This window comes from Brachyistius frenatus, unplaced genomic scaffold (genome assembly GCF_029030835.1).
Source record: "Brachyistius frenatus isolate BFR_SWC_R1_liver_20210118 unplaced genomic scaffold, ASM2903083v1 Contig_65, whole genome shotgun sequence".
Classification (NCBI taxonomy): Eukaryota; Metazoa; Chordata; class Actinopteri; family Embiotocidae; genus Brachyistius; species Brachyistius frenatus.
The window spans coordinates 1150543-1166798 of record NW_027210664.1 but is presented as its reverse complement, the minus strand read 5'-3'; the positions used below and the strand labels follow the sequence as shown (position 1 = coordinate 1166798).

At 45.8% G+C, this 16256-nt stretch overlaps 1 protein-coding gene across 1 annotated transcript in view; it reads left to right on the top strand.

Moving 5' to 3' along the window:
* The first annotated feature begins 351 nt into the window (after nucleotides 1-351).
* drosha (drosha ribonuclease III) overlaps nucleotides 352-16256 on the top strand; it is an 81992-nt gene continuing 66087 nt past the window's right edge. Inside the window, 15 exon segments of the mRNA XM_069706798.1 lie at nucleotides 352-528; nucleotides 1371-1820; nucleotides 1823-2231; nucleotides 2325-2393; nucleotides 3363-3666; nucleotides 4848-4989; nucleotides 6026-6186; nucleotides 7638-7718; nucleotides 8182-8268; nucleotides 8508-8594; nucleotides 10189-10260; nucleotides 10639-10720; nucleotides 11847-11921; nucleotides 13058-13227; nucleotides 15383-15507. Of these exon segments, the coding sequence (XP_069562899.1) occupies nucleotides 1373-1820; nucleotides 1823-2231; nucleotides 2325-2393; nucleotides 3363-3666; nucleotides 4848-4989; nucleotides 6026-6186; nucleotides 7638-7718; nucleotides 8182-8268; nucleotides 8508-8594; nucleotides 10189-10260; nucleotides 10639-10720; nucleotides 11847-11921; nucleotides 13058-13227; nucleotides 15383-15507 (2312 nt within the window). The 5' untranslated portion in view covers nucleotides 352-528; nucleotides 1371-1372.

The following is a 16256-nucleotide window of genomic DNA, read 5'->3' as shown; positions in this document are numbered from 1 at the left end:
TTGTAAATAACACATAAACAAATTAATTTTTAAATACAATCCAGTCCAGACAATTAGGTTTGATGTTATTCTTTAATTTACCAGAGAAATCAAAATTAGGCCACATGGAGATTTTTTTTTTTTTATTTTTTATTTTTTTTAGAGTATAATTTACTTTTTTCTGTCAGTTTAAAGGTCACGAAATAATAAGCAGCGTCGCACCGGAGGAAGCGGATGATTTAGTGTGCGGCTTTATTTCTGCTCAAACCCGGGGTCCCGTTCAACTGGTGCACAGCTCTCTCATTGGCCAACGGCCAAACCGTTTTGAATTGCGATTGGTCCATTCCTGTCCCTCCCCTTAAACACTCCGACCAGAAACACGGAATCGTGAGAGCGCGTCGTGAACATGTAGCTGGTAAACACCGCGAGAGCTTCAGATAATTCATCACAAATAACGGAAATTAGCGCCGCTGAGATTGTGGATTTTCGATCCGGTGAAGAAGACCGAATTAAACAGCGGCCGCTGACAGTTTCATCTTATTCCCGAAGGTAATTGCTTTCGTACGTTTTGCCGACGCGATGCTAAGCTGGCTAACGAAGCTAACATCACCGGAAACACGTTGTTTACGTCGATAAAGATCAAACAACGTTTCACTGAACGGATTATAACGAGTCGTAATCCAGCGCTTTCTTTTCATCTTTTATATGAACTTGATCTCGAGATGAAAACAAAACAAACCCGAGGTCACGTTTACGTCCTCTTCATTTCTAGTTCTGTTATTTTACTGAGTTTTCATCATATTTCCTAATTTATTCTGATTTGTATCGCGACGAATCCACGAGGCGCAAAACTGGAAGTGAGGATGATAAAATGTACAGATAGATGTACTTTCATTGATCCCGCGAGAGGAAATTATTTGCAAAACAAATTACGGAATAAAAAAAATAGAGTTAGTGAAGATATAAATATAAAAACAGGACAACGGTGTTAATGATGATTTGGGGAGTTACTGAACAGTCTGATCGCTGTGAGGAAAACATGATGGAGATATGAACTAAAAGATTAAACAGTGATGACAGTCGTGCTCAGTTCATCGCAATGTTTTGAATGTAAAACACAACGTTGATGTTCACATCAAGAATGTGAACCCGTTCATGGGTTACATGTTTACATATTTACATGTTTACATATTTACATGTTTACGTGTTTACATATTTACGTGTTTACATGTTTACATATTTACATGTTTACGTGTTTACATATTTACATGTTTACATATTTATATCGCTTCATGGGTAATTCATTCAATTAAAGTAAAAAAAACACAAAAAAACTTCCAGGTCTGTTTACTTTCATTCATGTGAGTTGTAACTTCTGTCTCGTCCTTCAGTCATGTCTTTCCATCAGGACCGGGGGGGTCCACGGGGAGGAATGCCCTCCGGCCAGCAGGGCGCGGCTCCGAACTACCGCCCCGCCAACCTGAGGCCGCCCCCTCCCCAGCCCCCGCTTCCCCCCTACCACTACGACCCGCAGGCTCCTCCCAGCTCCGGGTACCACGGCAACAGCGGCTACATGCCCCCGCGCTCCGACTTCATGCAGTACCCTCCTCTGGCATCGTCCCAGACCCAGCCGAGCTCTCTGAACCAGTGCCCCGTGCGCCCCCCGTTCTCCAAGCCCCCCGCCCGCCAGGGCTTCCCCGACCCCCCTCCTAACTTCCCCCCCCCTCCCCTCCCCGGCTCCGCGGGCGGACCCTCTCCGGGGGGCCAGGTATCCGCTCAGAGCGCCTACCACCCTTACATGATGCCTCCGGTGCCGCCGCCGCCGATGCCCCACCCGACCATGCCCCCCCGATGGCCTCTCAGTCGATGGGCTACCACCCTCCGTACTCCATGAGCTACCCGCACCCCCCACACCCCCCGCCTTTCCCTCCGCCCGCCTTCAGCCCCGGCTACGCCCAGAGCCCCGGCCCGTTCCAGCCGGACCACGGCGTCCGCCACGGCGGGCAGTACAAGCAGGAGAAGGCCGCGGACGGCAGGAGGTCCCCCGACCGCGGCTATCGCCACGACGAGCTGCGGCAGAAGTGCTACGGCTACGGCGGCCACGGCGACCGGCACAAGGCGGAGTTCCCCGGAGAGAGGAAGGAGCGCACGCGGAGTCCGGACAGACGCGGCAGGCCGGAGGCGGGCCGGTACCGGTCGGAGTACGACCGAGGCCGGACGCCCCCCCGACACCGGAGCCGGGACCGCAGCAGGTACGGAGACGTCTCTCTCCCTGTCCTCTTAAACGTCCATCAGGGAATCGGTCCTCTTCTCACCGCACCGTCTGGGTTTTTTTTTGTCCACAGAGAGCGTTACCGACACCGAGACAGCCGGAGGTCCCAGTCGCCCGACAGACACCGAAAGAGGCCTCGAAGGTAAACGTGGAGTCCTCATATGTCTAAACATAAAAAATACTAATCCTCGTTAAATCCTCTAAAACATTTACAGACAAGGAACGTTTTTATTTTACCCAGTTTAGTTGGCTGCCATATTTTCTAACCTCCTGTTCGTGTATTCCTGAAGTTTATATCGTATCATTATAACCAGATTCAGAGTCCTGTGATTCAAAGAGAAATAATTTTCAACCAGACTAAAATAATTGCATATCTTTAAATATGCATTTTCGGTGGGAATACTTCTGCAGGGATTTCCCTCCCATTGATTATGTGCCGCACCCAAATGTTATTTTTTTCCCCACAGCTTCACTATGAGCTTAATTTTCACCCGTGTTTGATGATTGTTAATATTTTTGCAGCAGACAGTGAATTTTTAAATACATTTTGGGCACGATTATCGTGCAAAATTACATAGTTTTTTATTTTGTCAAATAACTGCCTCACTAGTCTCCACTGATACAACAGCACCTAAGAAACTTCGCGGGGGAAAAAAAACAACAACCTCTGATTATGGGGCTGAATGTTAAAAGGCTCCAAGAAGCTTAACTTCAGCCTCAGAACTTAAACTGAAGGATCAATACTGACGAGAGAAGAATGAAATCTTCTACTTGCTTCTGTGCCAACGGCAGTTGATCTCTGTTGATCATTACGGTTCCTGTATGGTGAAGAAAAATCAGGGCACCAGCATCCGTCCGTGAAGTTGGGATTTCTACAAGAGTATCGATATTCTCTTTAGTTGAAAGCCTTCCTGCCTGATGAAAGTCCACATCCCTGAACGGACTCGAAGGCTCCGAGCTGACATACGTACACAACATACAACTATAAACAAAACGAGCTTTGTTTTGCCTCCGAGGGATTTTAGTAAGTTCGCCTCACGTGTGCGAGGATGTGCTTTGACCTCTCGCCCCGTCTCCTCGTCGTGAGCTTTCGCTCTCTTTGTTTTTGCAGTCGCTCCGGCAGCAGAGACAGGAAGCGCGGCCGCTGGGAGGAGGAGAAGGACCGGCGGTCGGAGGGCTCGTCGGGGCCGAGCAGAGAGCGCAGCTACCCGTCCTCCGTCAGGAGCAGAGACTCCGAGGAGGCCTTCGGCGACCGCGACCGGGACCGGGAGAGGGAGAGAGAGAGGGAGAGAGAGAGGGACCGAGACAGGGAGAAGGGCGACGAAGAGCGAGAGGAGGACGAGCTGCTGAAACCCGCCTGGATCCGCTGCACCCACGCGGAGAGCTTCTACTCCAACGACCCCATGGACCAAGTGGTACTGTCCGATTGAATACCTCCATCCTCTGCTGTTTTATAAACACTTTGTACCTTTCTTCTAGTTTCAGTGTCTGTATGTTCACACCTGCAGTTTAATGAAGATTAAAGACGAGTTATTTGGTTTTTTTGAACGTTGCGAGAGCACAGACTTGATATTGTTTTCCGTTTTATCAAGTTAAATTAAACTTTCCTAGTTTTGATAGCTTTACTGAGGAGTTGCTCTCAAACACAATATGTTCCTCATTGGTTCAGTTAATACCGGGATTTTAGTAATTTTTTATATAAACGATATCGTTATTGGCGACAAATTTCCAGTGTTGGCAGAATATGAGCGGAAAACAAAACGAGTCTCGTAGAGCGACGTAACAGAAGAACAGCGACGCTGAGACGACCGCACGACGCTCCCACGAAAGCGTCTAGCACATCAGGGTTTTCTTTGCTTTTCACCATCCCGGTCCGACATATCTTGCGGACGTGTTCCTCGACCAATAGGATGAGCCGTAGCCACGACTTGACAACTTCCTGACCCTCCTCCTCCAGGAAAGACCAATTTATGGCACTTTTCATTTAATCTGACATGAGTTGCCACCATGAAAGATAAAATATATATCGTGTAAGTCTGTCACCGGCACAAGAAAGCATTCAAAAGACTCCTCAGCCCTTCTCTGCAAATCACCACCATCACTTTGGATTTCATTGACAGTCTTCTCTAAAACTCGGGAGCTTTTCCCAGAAGTCTCTTCAGGCTCCCTTCATGCCACCATGAGCTGCTTTTCTCCCACAAAATACACCTTCGAGCAGAAACCTGAGTAAAAACTGAAGCGATGGTAAAAGTCCAGATGGGAGCCGACTTTATTCTTTTGCCTCCCGCACCAACAGATTTTTCTACCGTGTTTTTTCAAGTCTTTGTGAGGACTGGAAAACAAAATCATTAAATATTCTTTTCTGGGTACTTTTCGTTCATAAGCAGATCATCTCACGTAATGACATAATTAGAGTCCAGCTGGGTTTCTTTGATGCGCGTCATGTTTTCTTGTTTGCACAAAACTGCCCCAAAAAATACATTTAAAACATGAAAACAGCAGCTGGACTTCCAGTTTTATTCACACAACTGTTCTTTTTAACTTTTTAAAAGTTGAACTCGCATCACGGAAAGTCTCTGAACTGGTTTATTTTCAGGGAGACTCCACCGTCGTGGGGACCAGCAAGCTGCGCGACCTGTACGAGCGCTTCGAGGAGGAGCTGGGACGCCGACAGGAGCAAGCCAAGGAGGCGCGACCCAAGTGGGAGCCGCCAAAAACCAAACTGGACGAGGACCCAGGTGGGCAGCGCTGTCAGACGGGTCAGTTATAAGTAATACACGCTAATTATTTTAATCTTTATTTACTGTAGAGGTGTGATCAAAAATGTTCAGAGATTATTCCAAGTTGTGTATCTGCATCGACATCAGGACCTGAGAGCCACGCGTTTTTAATTTTGTGACTGCTGGTACGTGAACGTGAGAAGAGAAACATCCAATTTTGTGGTTCAAACTCTGAGAAACGGTTAACAGAGACTCTTGAAACGCTTCAGAAAGTCTGCAGCAATGAAGCCACGAGGGTGTTTCTGAGCGACGTTCACGTTTCAAGAGGGGGCGGAGCTTCACCGTTCAAGACCGAAGACAAAGGCGCGTCAGGTCAGGAGACACCAGGTGGGTTTTTCTTTGACTTTGGTAACAACTTTCGCTGTGAACCGCCTTAACTGTGGTGCCATGGCAACAGGGTTCTCCGACACGACAACACGAGTTTCTCACCTGCAGCAAAGCAATCGTATCTCTACCCACCAGGGATTTGTCTCCTAGCGACTTCTTTTTGTTCCCTAAAAGGAAGTTCAAGCTGAAGACCTGGCGTTGAGCTTCCAGGACTGTGAGCTCGTTGTATCGTTGCATGCAAAGCAACTACGAGTGATTGGCAGGCACATTTTGAATCAGCAGCCTCTGAGCTTTTTGATCACACCTACTCTAACATTATCATCATGTTAGTGATATTTTGCATTAGAAACTGTCTTGTCTTCTCAAGGGGGAGGAAAGGGAGGAAGTGAAGTGTTTATGATATTATCTGCATGGCTGTTTCAACTCCGCAATCATGTACATCTCACTCAGGGAAGATCTCATTCTGCTAAATATGCAACTCTGATTTCACCATCGGGCACTCGAGTTACAACGCTGATGAGAATTGAAGCCACAAAGCATTCAGCTGAATCACAATCCTCAGTTCGGTGGGAGGTTTATTCTCTTATCGGAAAGATTAACGAGGAAAGAGGCGCACCGAATCGGGTTCGCGATGACTGAAGAGCGCGCTGCACTGTTTTGGTTTCAGACGAGAGCAGCAGCGAGTCGGACTGCGAGTCGGACGGCGAAGGAAGCAGCTGCTCCAGCACCTCCGACTCCGAGGTGTTCGACGTCATCGCCGAGATCAAGAGGAAGAAGGCTCACCCCGACCGGCTGCACGAGGAGCTGTGGTACAACGACCCCGGACAGGTCGGTCCGTCTCGCACATCTTCGAGTGTTAAGTAACCCTGAAGCCTGAAGGTTTCTAATCAATGTAAGAAGTCTCCGTTCGACTTCCTCCTCGTCCAATCACATCCAGATAAACACTCTGCAGTGATAAACTCTTTACTGCATCGTAGATCAATACCATGTTTTGTACAGAACGATTGTCCACTCCAAGTTCCAAACACTGAACAAAATTCAAAAGAACACAGATGATTTTTTTTCATGAGTTTACCGAGCCAGTTAAAGCTGCATGAAGGTGTTCGCAAGCAACACTCATCTTTTCTTAATATTTAAAATGAATAACGAGTGAAAAATTATGCATTTAACGGTTTTTTGCGAACCCTTTAAATGCACGTAATTAAACAACTGCTTTCTATTGATGTACTTAAAGTATAAACTGTTAAAAAAAATCAACTTAGTCTTTAAATATTGCTTCTAAATCAAATGAACCATGTGAATGACTTATGAATTATTGCGTGCCAATTGTCTAATATCCATATTTTATGTTTGATCAATAGACTGCAGGACTCTAGCCTCCTACTCTTTTAGCAAAAACATCTGGCCTCCTGACAGCAGCTGAAATTTTCACTTTCATACTATTTTGATAAATAAATAAATGAAGTCGAATAAATCTACAAACAAATAAATGATATGATCCACAACTTTAAATTCAAGCGTTTAGTTCTTATTCCACAAATTCAAACATCATTTTTTGATGCTACAATTTTTTAAGGCAATAAAAGTATTTTAATTCGACAAATGAGTTTGTAACTTACTGAAAAGAAAACTATCATCTGTTGTTTGATATGATCCTAAAACAAACAGTTTAGATTTAGAATGAATCAAAAGAAATAAACAGAACATGCAGGAGACGCCTGTGTTTTCATTGTGATATTTAAACTTTGTGCCGCAGCGCGGATGAAAATAACCGAAGAGGAAAATCCAACAAACTGGCCCAAAAAAAATATCAAAAAAGCAGCAATCAATCATCAATACACACATTTTTATAAATGATGTGATTAAAAACACTCATCTGAATTAAAACACGTGAAGCAACACGTGTGCCTTCACTGCAGAAAAACATCAACCGGACAAAAGAGGGTTTTATTATTTTATGCAATAACTGATGATGCAACGCTTTCTAGTGCGTCTTAATGCGCTAGAAACAATATTTAAAAGTTTAGTGTCCTCTCCTTGTAGTAAACACTGTAAATGACTTGTTTCAATCTCATTTCATTTGAAAGGTGTTTTGCAGAGTCGACATGTTTTGTGTTTTTTTTTTCCTACACCTTTTTCCCGTGATGTCGTCCAGACGTCACAAAGGTTCAAACCTTTAAAGAAACAGAGGTCGGGAGCGTGCGGCTTCGGAGATGTAAAACGCTCCTCTGTGTTTCTGCACGGCGAGCGTCCCATTTACTTATTTTCTCTCCGTCCAGATGAATGATGGCCCCTTGTGTAAGTGCAGTGCCAAGGCCAGACGTACAGGGATCCGCCACAGCATCTACCCGGGGGAGGAGGTATGACGCGCCCAGAATAAATCACCCGTTGGCAACCTTGAAGCGGTGCCACTCAGGGGCAAGGGCGTTATTCTACTCAGCCCCGAGTGTGGTCTCCATTTTCTATTGTATGAACGGGATAAGAAGAGGGGATGTATCATCTTAAAGAACCAAATGATGATATTACATCCGTGAGGATCTGATGGGAGGGGGGCTTTGTTTTATAGATTTACATTTTACAGACATTAAGTCATTTTTTTCCATCTTAAAAATCAATGTTATTGAGAAAATAAAGCAAACTTAACCTCCTGGCAGTTGATTAATTCACTGATTGACTTTTCAATCAGTTTTCATCCATAACATGCATTTCTACAGTCGTAATCTTGTGTGTGTGTGTGTGTGTGTGTGTGTGTGTGTGTGTGTGTGTGTGTGTGTGTGTGTGTGTGTGTGTGTGTGTGTGTGTGTGTGTGTGTGTGTCCTCCAGCCGGTGAAACAGTGTCGTACGATGAACAACAACTCGGGGAAGCTGTTCCACTACAGGATCACCGTGTCTCCGCCCACCAACTTCCTGGTACGACTGGAAAGAATCTCAGCCTCCGTAACTTTGCACAGTAAAACATCAACGCCATGAAGCCACCATTTTACACTATTTTTTTATTTAAATTCTATAGCAACGTAAAAGTCGAGCGCTGGCAGCCTCTGTATTCTTTATCGTTCTTTAACTGTTCGGTGTTACATTCACTCCAGTGTCATACAGCGTCTCATTAATAATTAATAATCACACACTGTTTGACCGTTTGTCTGCTGCAGACCGACCGGCCGACCGTCATCGAGTACGACGACCACGAGTACCTGTTCGAAGGCTTCTCCCTCTTCTCCCACATGCCTCTCACGAGCGTAAGTCTGCAAGTAAACCCCTGATTTTTTTTATTTTTTTTTATTTTTAACACCGCTGAGGTTTCAGATGTCTGGCAGTAACAGCGGGTGTCACTGTACAGACTGTTTTTATTTTTTTTTATCTTAGCTATATTTCATGTCATTGTTATTTATTTACCTGCTCTGTGTTTTCAGTTTCTTTCACGCCGAGTTCTCTCTCTGTTTTTGTTTGTAAGTGTCATGTTTAAAACCTCACACAGGTGAAACTTGAAAAAATAAAAATAAAATAATAAAAAAAAAGTGGATGAGGGCTGCTGACGACGCCGGTTCGCCCCGTGGGAGTCATTTCACACTCAGATACACTCGTGTCTTTGTGAGGCATAAAGGAAGCTTAAATCTAGATAGAAATGGGGAAAAACCGAGGTGAGATTCATTCACCCTTTAAACCAAAGAAAAGAAGTCACTTTGGAGTTTTAAAACATTCGTTAAATGTGTAATTATGTTACCTTTTTTTTTTTTTGTATATCAAATGGTAGCCCAGACCAGGTATTCACGGGTCCTCATTGGCCATCACAGGACACCGTCCTCCTCCTCCTCCTTCGTGTCTGTTTTTTTTTTTTTTTTTGTCAGCATTTGAGAGAGAAATCCTTCCTCCAGCTTCACCGTCCTCAGAAATAACTTCAAATCGGCTTTTGGGGCTCTTTGTTGCCCGGACAAAGTGCTGCGCTCTCACTGGGTCGACCTCGCAGACTCCTCTCTTCCACTTTTTGAAGGCCCGTCAGTGGCTGTCGAACATTAGAGAGGTCCTGATTTAAAAAGGACCCTCTCCTTCTCTAGCCTTTTATTCCAAAAGTTTAAAGACTCTTGTTTTCTTGAAAATTTAACCCGACGTTCTGCGTCCTGATACACATACTATGAGTGTGTGTGTGTGTGTGTTTGAATAACGCTCAAGCGCTCAGTCAATATCCGTCTAGCTTGAAAAGAGCCCCGAGGATTAGGCACGATTTGAACTGGATAATTTAAGCGGCCCTCGTTAAAAGGCGAGGGGGGGGGGGATTATAGGAACCATGGAGCATGGGGTGATATATAACCCCCTCCCCCCATCTTGCTGGTTAACCGCTGGGATGGGCAGGAATAAAATGCGGCTTCCCAGGTTAATCTCCTAAAATGGACCCCCGCGCTCCGACAACAAAGACCGTGTAATGGGGAGATTAAACACAGAAGAGGGGGCTTATCTATTTAGCGAGATTTGAGTTACTTAATTTGCAAGAGTCAGGTGCAGCCTCGTGTGTGTGTGTGTGTGTGTGTGTGTGTGTGTGTGTGTGTGTGTGTGTGTGTGTGTGTGTGTGTGTGTGTGTGTGTGTGTGTGTGTGTGATTTTTGTCCCTGGTTTTAAATGCACCAAATGTTTTTGTTTTTTTTCTTCCCCACATTACAGCGAGTAACAGAATATATTTCTAACGAGCACACGTTAGAAGCGAGTGTTTAAAAAAAGGAGAAAAAAAAAGAGCTTTTAATGAGTTTCCTTGAAAAGCTGTAACCTCTACCTAACGCCGTGGTAATGAGTCAGCCTGTCCTTTCTTCTGCTTGTCCTCTGCTCCCTTTCATCATCATAGATTCCATTGTGCCGTGTGATCCGCTTCAACATAGATTACACCATTCACTTCATAGAGGAGATGACACCGGAGGTCAGTAAAAAAAAAAAAAAAAATCCCCAAAACCACTTTATCTCCCCCCGGCTCTTTCTCTCCCCTTTTCTCACCCCCCTTTTCTTTTTTTGTTTTTTATCTCGAACGACTGAGCCTCGTGTAACTCCGAGCACCTCCGGCGCTCCGGGTTGAGCGGAGGTGCTAATCCTTTTTAGAAAAGAGGAGAGGAGTTTCCTTTTGACCCCGCTAAAGTTGATGGTATCGATAAAGGTGGCTTATGCGATAAAGTTGAGAGAACTGGATTTACTTATCAGCCGTAATCTACATTAAGGCGCTCTCTGTGGCGGTGCGCTCGGTTTGAACCTGTGGCGCCGGCATGTCGCCGCTGTCGAACATCCTTCTTCCTCTTGTATCCAGAACTACTGCGTGCGAGGCCTGGAGCTGTTCGCCTCCTACCTGTTCCAGGACGTCCTGGAGCTGTACGACTGGAACCTGGCAGGTACCTATCCCGACACGCAGTGCCGATCGCAGTGGCGGCTTCACGTTCCATAAATGGTTTCTGTTGCCCCTAAACTGCCTCTCAGGCCCATGCGTGGGTCACTGGGATGACAACGGCTTTGATAGTGAAACAAAACGACATCTCAAATTACAGAAATTACAAAACAGGACCTAGATTGAAAGTCATCCTTTATTTTTCTTAGGTTTTATTTTATTAAGGGGGCAATACCGATTACTGGAAATCAAGGAGAGCGATATATATTTGCAGCTTCATTTTGAAGCACCAGCAGAGTGTTTGACACGTGCATGTAAAATATAGAGGTTCTTCTGTAATCTATATTATCACAAGCCCCCCTTGCTAGAGACGCTAATGCCGTTATTAGTCACAATATGTGTCGTTAAACTCTTAAAAAGATCAAATACGACATGATTGTGGTGTTTTAAACTTCTGCAACATCTTCCTGTCTTCCCTTTTGAAACACAAGTGCTCTGATTGGCCGGTTACTCGTGAGGTGTAGCCAATCAGATAAGGCTGTGGGTGGGACGTTGCTCAACACCACAGACTGATAAATGCATTTATTTCCAAAAAATAACGATGAATGTAAAAATGTTAAATATCGTCCCAATAATCTGATTATTATTATGGAACATGTAACTACCTGTTGCTGCTCAAAGTCTCTTAATGTGTCATTTATCATGTTAACTTTAAAGAAAATGTTTGAAATGATGAAAGTCTTGATTATTTGCTCATTATAATTGTAATATTGCTTCTTTTTTTAAAAAAAATTTTAATAACCCCAATATGTAAGAATGTCCCACTCAGTATTCAGTGTACACATGATGGAGTCATAATGAGCAGCTGACTTGTGTTCAGGCAACATCTCCCTGCAGCAACGTGGAAATATATCATGCACACGCAGAATATTATGAATATTAAACATCTGATTTCACATTTCTTATCTCACACATCACTGAATTATTTAATTCTAATCAATAACAGCAGCACAACATGATTGTATTTGTCATTTCAACCAGAACTTTACACTGTTTATCTACTTTTACTTTTAATTTATTTTACCATCGGAGGTCCCAGAACAACAACACTAATAGCGTGCTGTGTTTTTCAGGTCCCGACCCCGACAGCGAAACCTCTGGATGTCAGCGCTTCCACTTCATGCCCCGATTCGTCCGATTCCTACCTGGTAGGACTCTTTTAATAACTCGCACAGAACCTGTACTGCTTCCTTTGTAAATGTTGTCTCCCTCTGGCGGTGCACAATCCTCCAGTGTTTTTTTTTTTTTTTTTAAACACATTATATATATAAAAAATAAAAAAAACTCCAGATCTGCACCCACAGTTGCTGCTAGCTGTGGTTTGTTCCTGGTAAAATGTCAGTTCGTTGGTGTTCATCTTCGATACACATGATGGTGCTGGTGCACTGTGATACCGCTGCCCTATTTTGTTATGACAGCCGTGCCACCTACCTCCTTTTCCATCAAAAAAAAAAAAAAACTATTTCCCTTCCGAGCTCTCTCCCTCCCCAATTTACCCGTCTGCAAACACTTATCCATCTCTTTTACAAAAACAAAAAAAAACAAAAAACATGCAGTGCGACTCTGATGTGATCCGTAAAGAGGCAGTGAGGGAAGTCACGCTGAGAGCACGCTGATGGCATGTTTGAAAGTTACAGTGTGTGCCTTAATGCATCCAGGGCTGACGGGGGGCACAGGCTGGTTTATTTAGTTATTTATTTTTTGGTGTGTGCGTGTGTGTGTGTGTGTGTGTGTGTGTGTGTTGTGTCCAGCTGAGCACTGGTAAATGGAGGTCAATCAATTTTGCATGACTCTCTGTTAAACTGACTTTATTTGACCCGGTTGATTGCACCGCCTGCGCTCGGCTGCATCTCGCTGCACATGTGTGTGTGTGTGTGTGTGTGTGTGTGTGTGTGTGTGTGTGTGTGCGTGTGCGTGTGTGCGTCATCTCTGCTTATTTTGGGGGGATTGTTTTTTGTCTTACAGATAGTGCGAGTCGTTAGAGGTGCACCATTATGTTCCTTTCACGTATTGCATCGCCGCCTGCGTGTGTTTTTCCTGAGCAATTTCACAGTATGTGATGCGGGTTCGGGCGAGCGCGAGGTGGGAGAGGTGGGAGAGGTGATAAAGGTGATAGAGGTGCTCAGGTACATGAAACAAAAATGTTTTTCTGCAGCGTCATCGACGAGCAGCGGAACAACGTACGAGTTCATACTCGTTTAATTCCCGAAAACTTGCAGCCGGCTCTTGTGAACTCATACATGCATTCGTGTTTGTTTGTTTGTTTGTTTGTTTTGGGTCTCAGACGGAGGGAAGGAGGTGCTGTCGATGCACCAGGTGCTGCTCTACCTGCTCCGCAGCAGCAAGCCGCTGGTCCCCGAGGAGGAGATCGCAGACATGCTGCAGTGGGAGGAGCTGGAGTGGCAGAAATACGCCGAGGAGTGCAAGGGCATGATCGTCACTAACCCGGGCATGGTGAGGCCGCCGCTTCTCCGCTGCCTTGTCTTGACGTTTCAAGGACGTCTACCCTCCCCCCACCACTCCCTCCCGCCCCCACAAACCCCCCCGACGCAGCGGGACTACGTTCGTCCCTGTTAGCCTGTGACACGAGCAGCCTCACCTATTATCCCCCAAGGGCGTTTGTTGTCATGGACACCGTTGGGGCCAAAAAAAAAGCTTTTGTGCACCCGATGAAGTTGGTTAACCTCCTTGTCTGGCCCACATTTTAAAGGCTGCACAGTGTGTGTGTGTGTGTGTGTGTGTGTGTGTGTGTGTGTGTGTGTGTGTGTGTGTGTGTGTGTGTGTGTGTGTGTGTGTGTGTGAGTGAGTGAGTGAGAGGGGGGAGGGAGGTGAAGATGTCATTGCTAGCTAAAAGGTTGCATATGAGCAGTGAATATGATTGCGTAACCTCTGGTGTTGGGTGAGTTATTGAGTCTGCTGCTCTCCCTGGCACGACTGAATCGTTGCTGTCAGCGACAGGCTGTTTGTAAGAGTCCTCCATCCCCAGACTCAAAGTTAAAGATTAACTCTGCCACTCAAACAAAGTCTATTAAAAAGGTCATCCGCGGGGCTTTTACCTTGTTTGGAGAACATAGAAGCATCCGGATCAGCGGCCATCGATGGACGTCGCTCCCGTGATTTATAATAGTGTTGGTTGTTGATTATGAACCAGCAGGAGCGTCTCAAAGATATTTACTGATTCTAAAACCACTCGTCCTTAAAATTACTGCCTTTTCTTATATGTTGTCTGTAAAATATATCAGAAAAAAAAGGCAAAATTAAATTTGATGAAATCTTAAAATGACTATTCTTCAATTTAAACAAGTCCACAATGTAAAGTTAAACAATTTGCGGATATAAAACAGGAAAAACACAAAATATTCACATTTTAAAATAGTTGGAACCATTTTTACATTTGATTTTAACAGCTGATCAGAGATCAAATAGATGAATTCATGCATTAGTACCTCATGACATCATCAGGAAGTAAAATGAGTTAAGAGTCTTTTCATTCATGATCTCACGCATGAACAACATCATCAGTGATTATGATTTATTAAACATGATCATGCACCGAACCAAACTCTGCAGCACATCATGACATCATCATGACATCATCATGACGTGCTGTGATTGGCCAGTTTTTGTGTCAGTCCATTTATACCCACGATGCTTAGTCAGTGATGATGTCATGACGCGCTCTGTGCAGCAGAGTTTCGTTGAACTCTCGTTACTTCCTGATGATTTCACGAGCTATGAAAGCACGAATTCATTGGTGTTACAAGTGTTTACCAAAACAAACAAACAAACAAACAAACAAACAAATAAATAAATAAATAAAATCTCCTGCCAGAGCTCCATACATGTCCTAATTTTGTGTGCGTGTGTGTGTGTGTGTGTGTGTGTCAAGGTCAGCTGCTACTGCTACTGAAAGAGTCCGATGACAAACAAACATGGCACGCTTAAGTGATCATTTCACACACACACACACACACACACACACACACACACACACACACACACACACACACACACACACACACACACACACACACACACACACACACACACACACACACACACACACACACGTACGTCACCACCCTTCAATCAGCCGCAGCGCGTTAAGGGCCAGGTAAAGCAGCGGCGGATGCTAAACATCCCCAGTGTACATGAGAATTAGCATCTGCACTGTATTGGCGGGCTTGTAAACAGCGTAATCATCCAACTCAATCAAAGCTGATGACGTGGCTCCTATAGGCGGCGTCAAAGTCGGCCGGCCGACCTCTCGCCCTCGAAAATCAAAAGAGTTTTGCATGCGGGCCGCGGCGAGAGAGCGCGGCTCGTGTCAAGGTGAGCCTCGAGCCATCTGCCGCGCCGCCGTATGCTGCAGCCGCTTTCCTCTGATCTGGCAACAAAAAAAAAGACGCCTGACAGGCCAACAGCGGTCCGGGAGCGAGTCGGCTGAGGACACGTCGCTTGTCAATCTCCTCCAGTCTGGCCTCGGGAACGACGGCTGCCTCGTAGCTACGTTCGTGTTTTACGCAACGCCGTCACGTCTCAACCGTAACCGACTCCTTTCTCTCCTCCCCCCTCCCCCTCCCCCCTCCCCTCTCCCCCCTCCAACCAGAAACCGAGCTCGGTGCGCATCGACCAACTGGACCGGGAGCAGTTCAACCCGGACGTCATCACCTTCCCCATCATCGTGCACTTCGGGATCCGGCCCGCTCAGCTCAGCTACGCCGGAGACCCTCAGTAAGATCACACACACGCACACACACACACACACACACACACACACACACACACACACACACACACACACACACACACACACACACACACACAGCCGGTGGTTGGGAATTCTCTTACTGTGCTGCTGCTTAATTATGAGATCATGTGAGCCGCTGCAGAGAGACGCGGCGACGCCAATCAAAGGTCGGCGAAGCAACTCTCAGTCTAAAGTTAAACCTGTGGATTTCAGGGAGGAGGTGATGACGAAGACGCAAAACAAGAGGAGGATCATTAGGAAATCCATTTAGGCTGAACTAGTTTGATTCTCTCCTCCAACTAATGGCTTCCTCCACCCATCCACCCCCCCTCCTCACCCATCCCATCCCCTCCCCGCTGATACATTTTTTCGCCGTGTGCCCGCCGATGCTCTTTCATCCCCTACACACCCTGCTGCCATGTCAAACTTCTCAACGCGGCAGACAAGACAAATTTATGGACGGACTGGGACATCATTAGCCGATTGCAGAAACGAGTAGTAAGAGACCGGCGGAGAGGATTTCCTGCTGCCGCTAATGATGCGTGTAGCGAGGGCAGGAGTCGGTGTTGATTGCGGCGGCGGGCGATGCCACAAAGAGGGGAGCGGCGGACACAGCAGCAGCATATATTAACTCGGGAGACTGAAGAAGCTGTGTTGTCTTCGTCCTCCCTCCCTCCCCCCTCCCCTCTTTCACGACCGCCCGCCGGACGCACTCGTGCTCAGGGCCGCCACT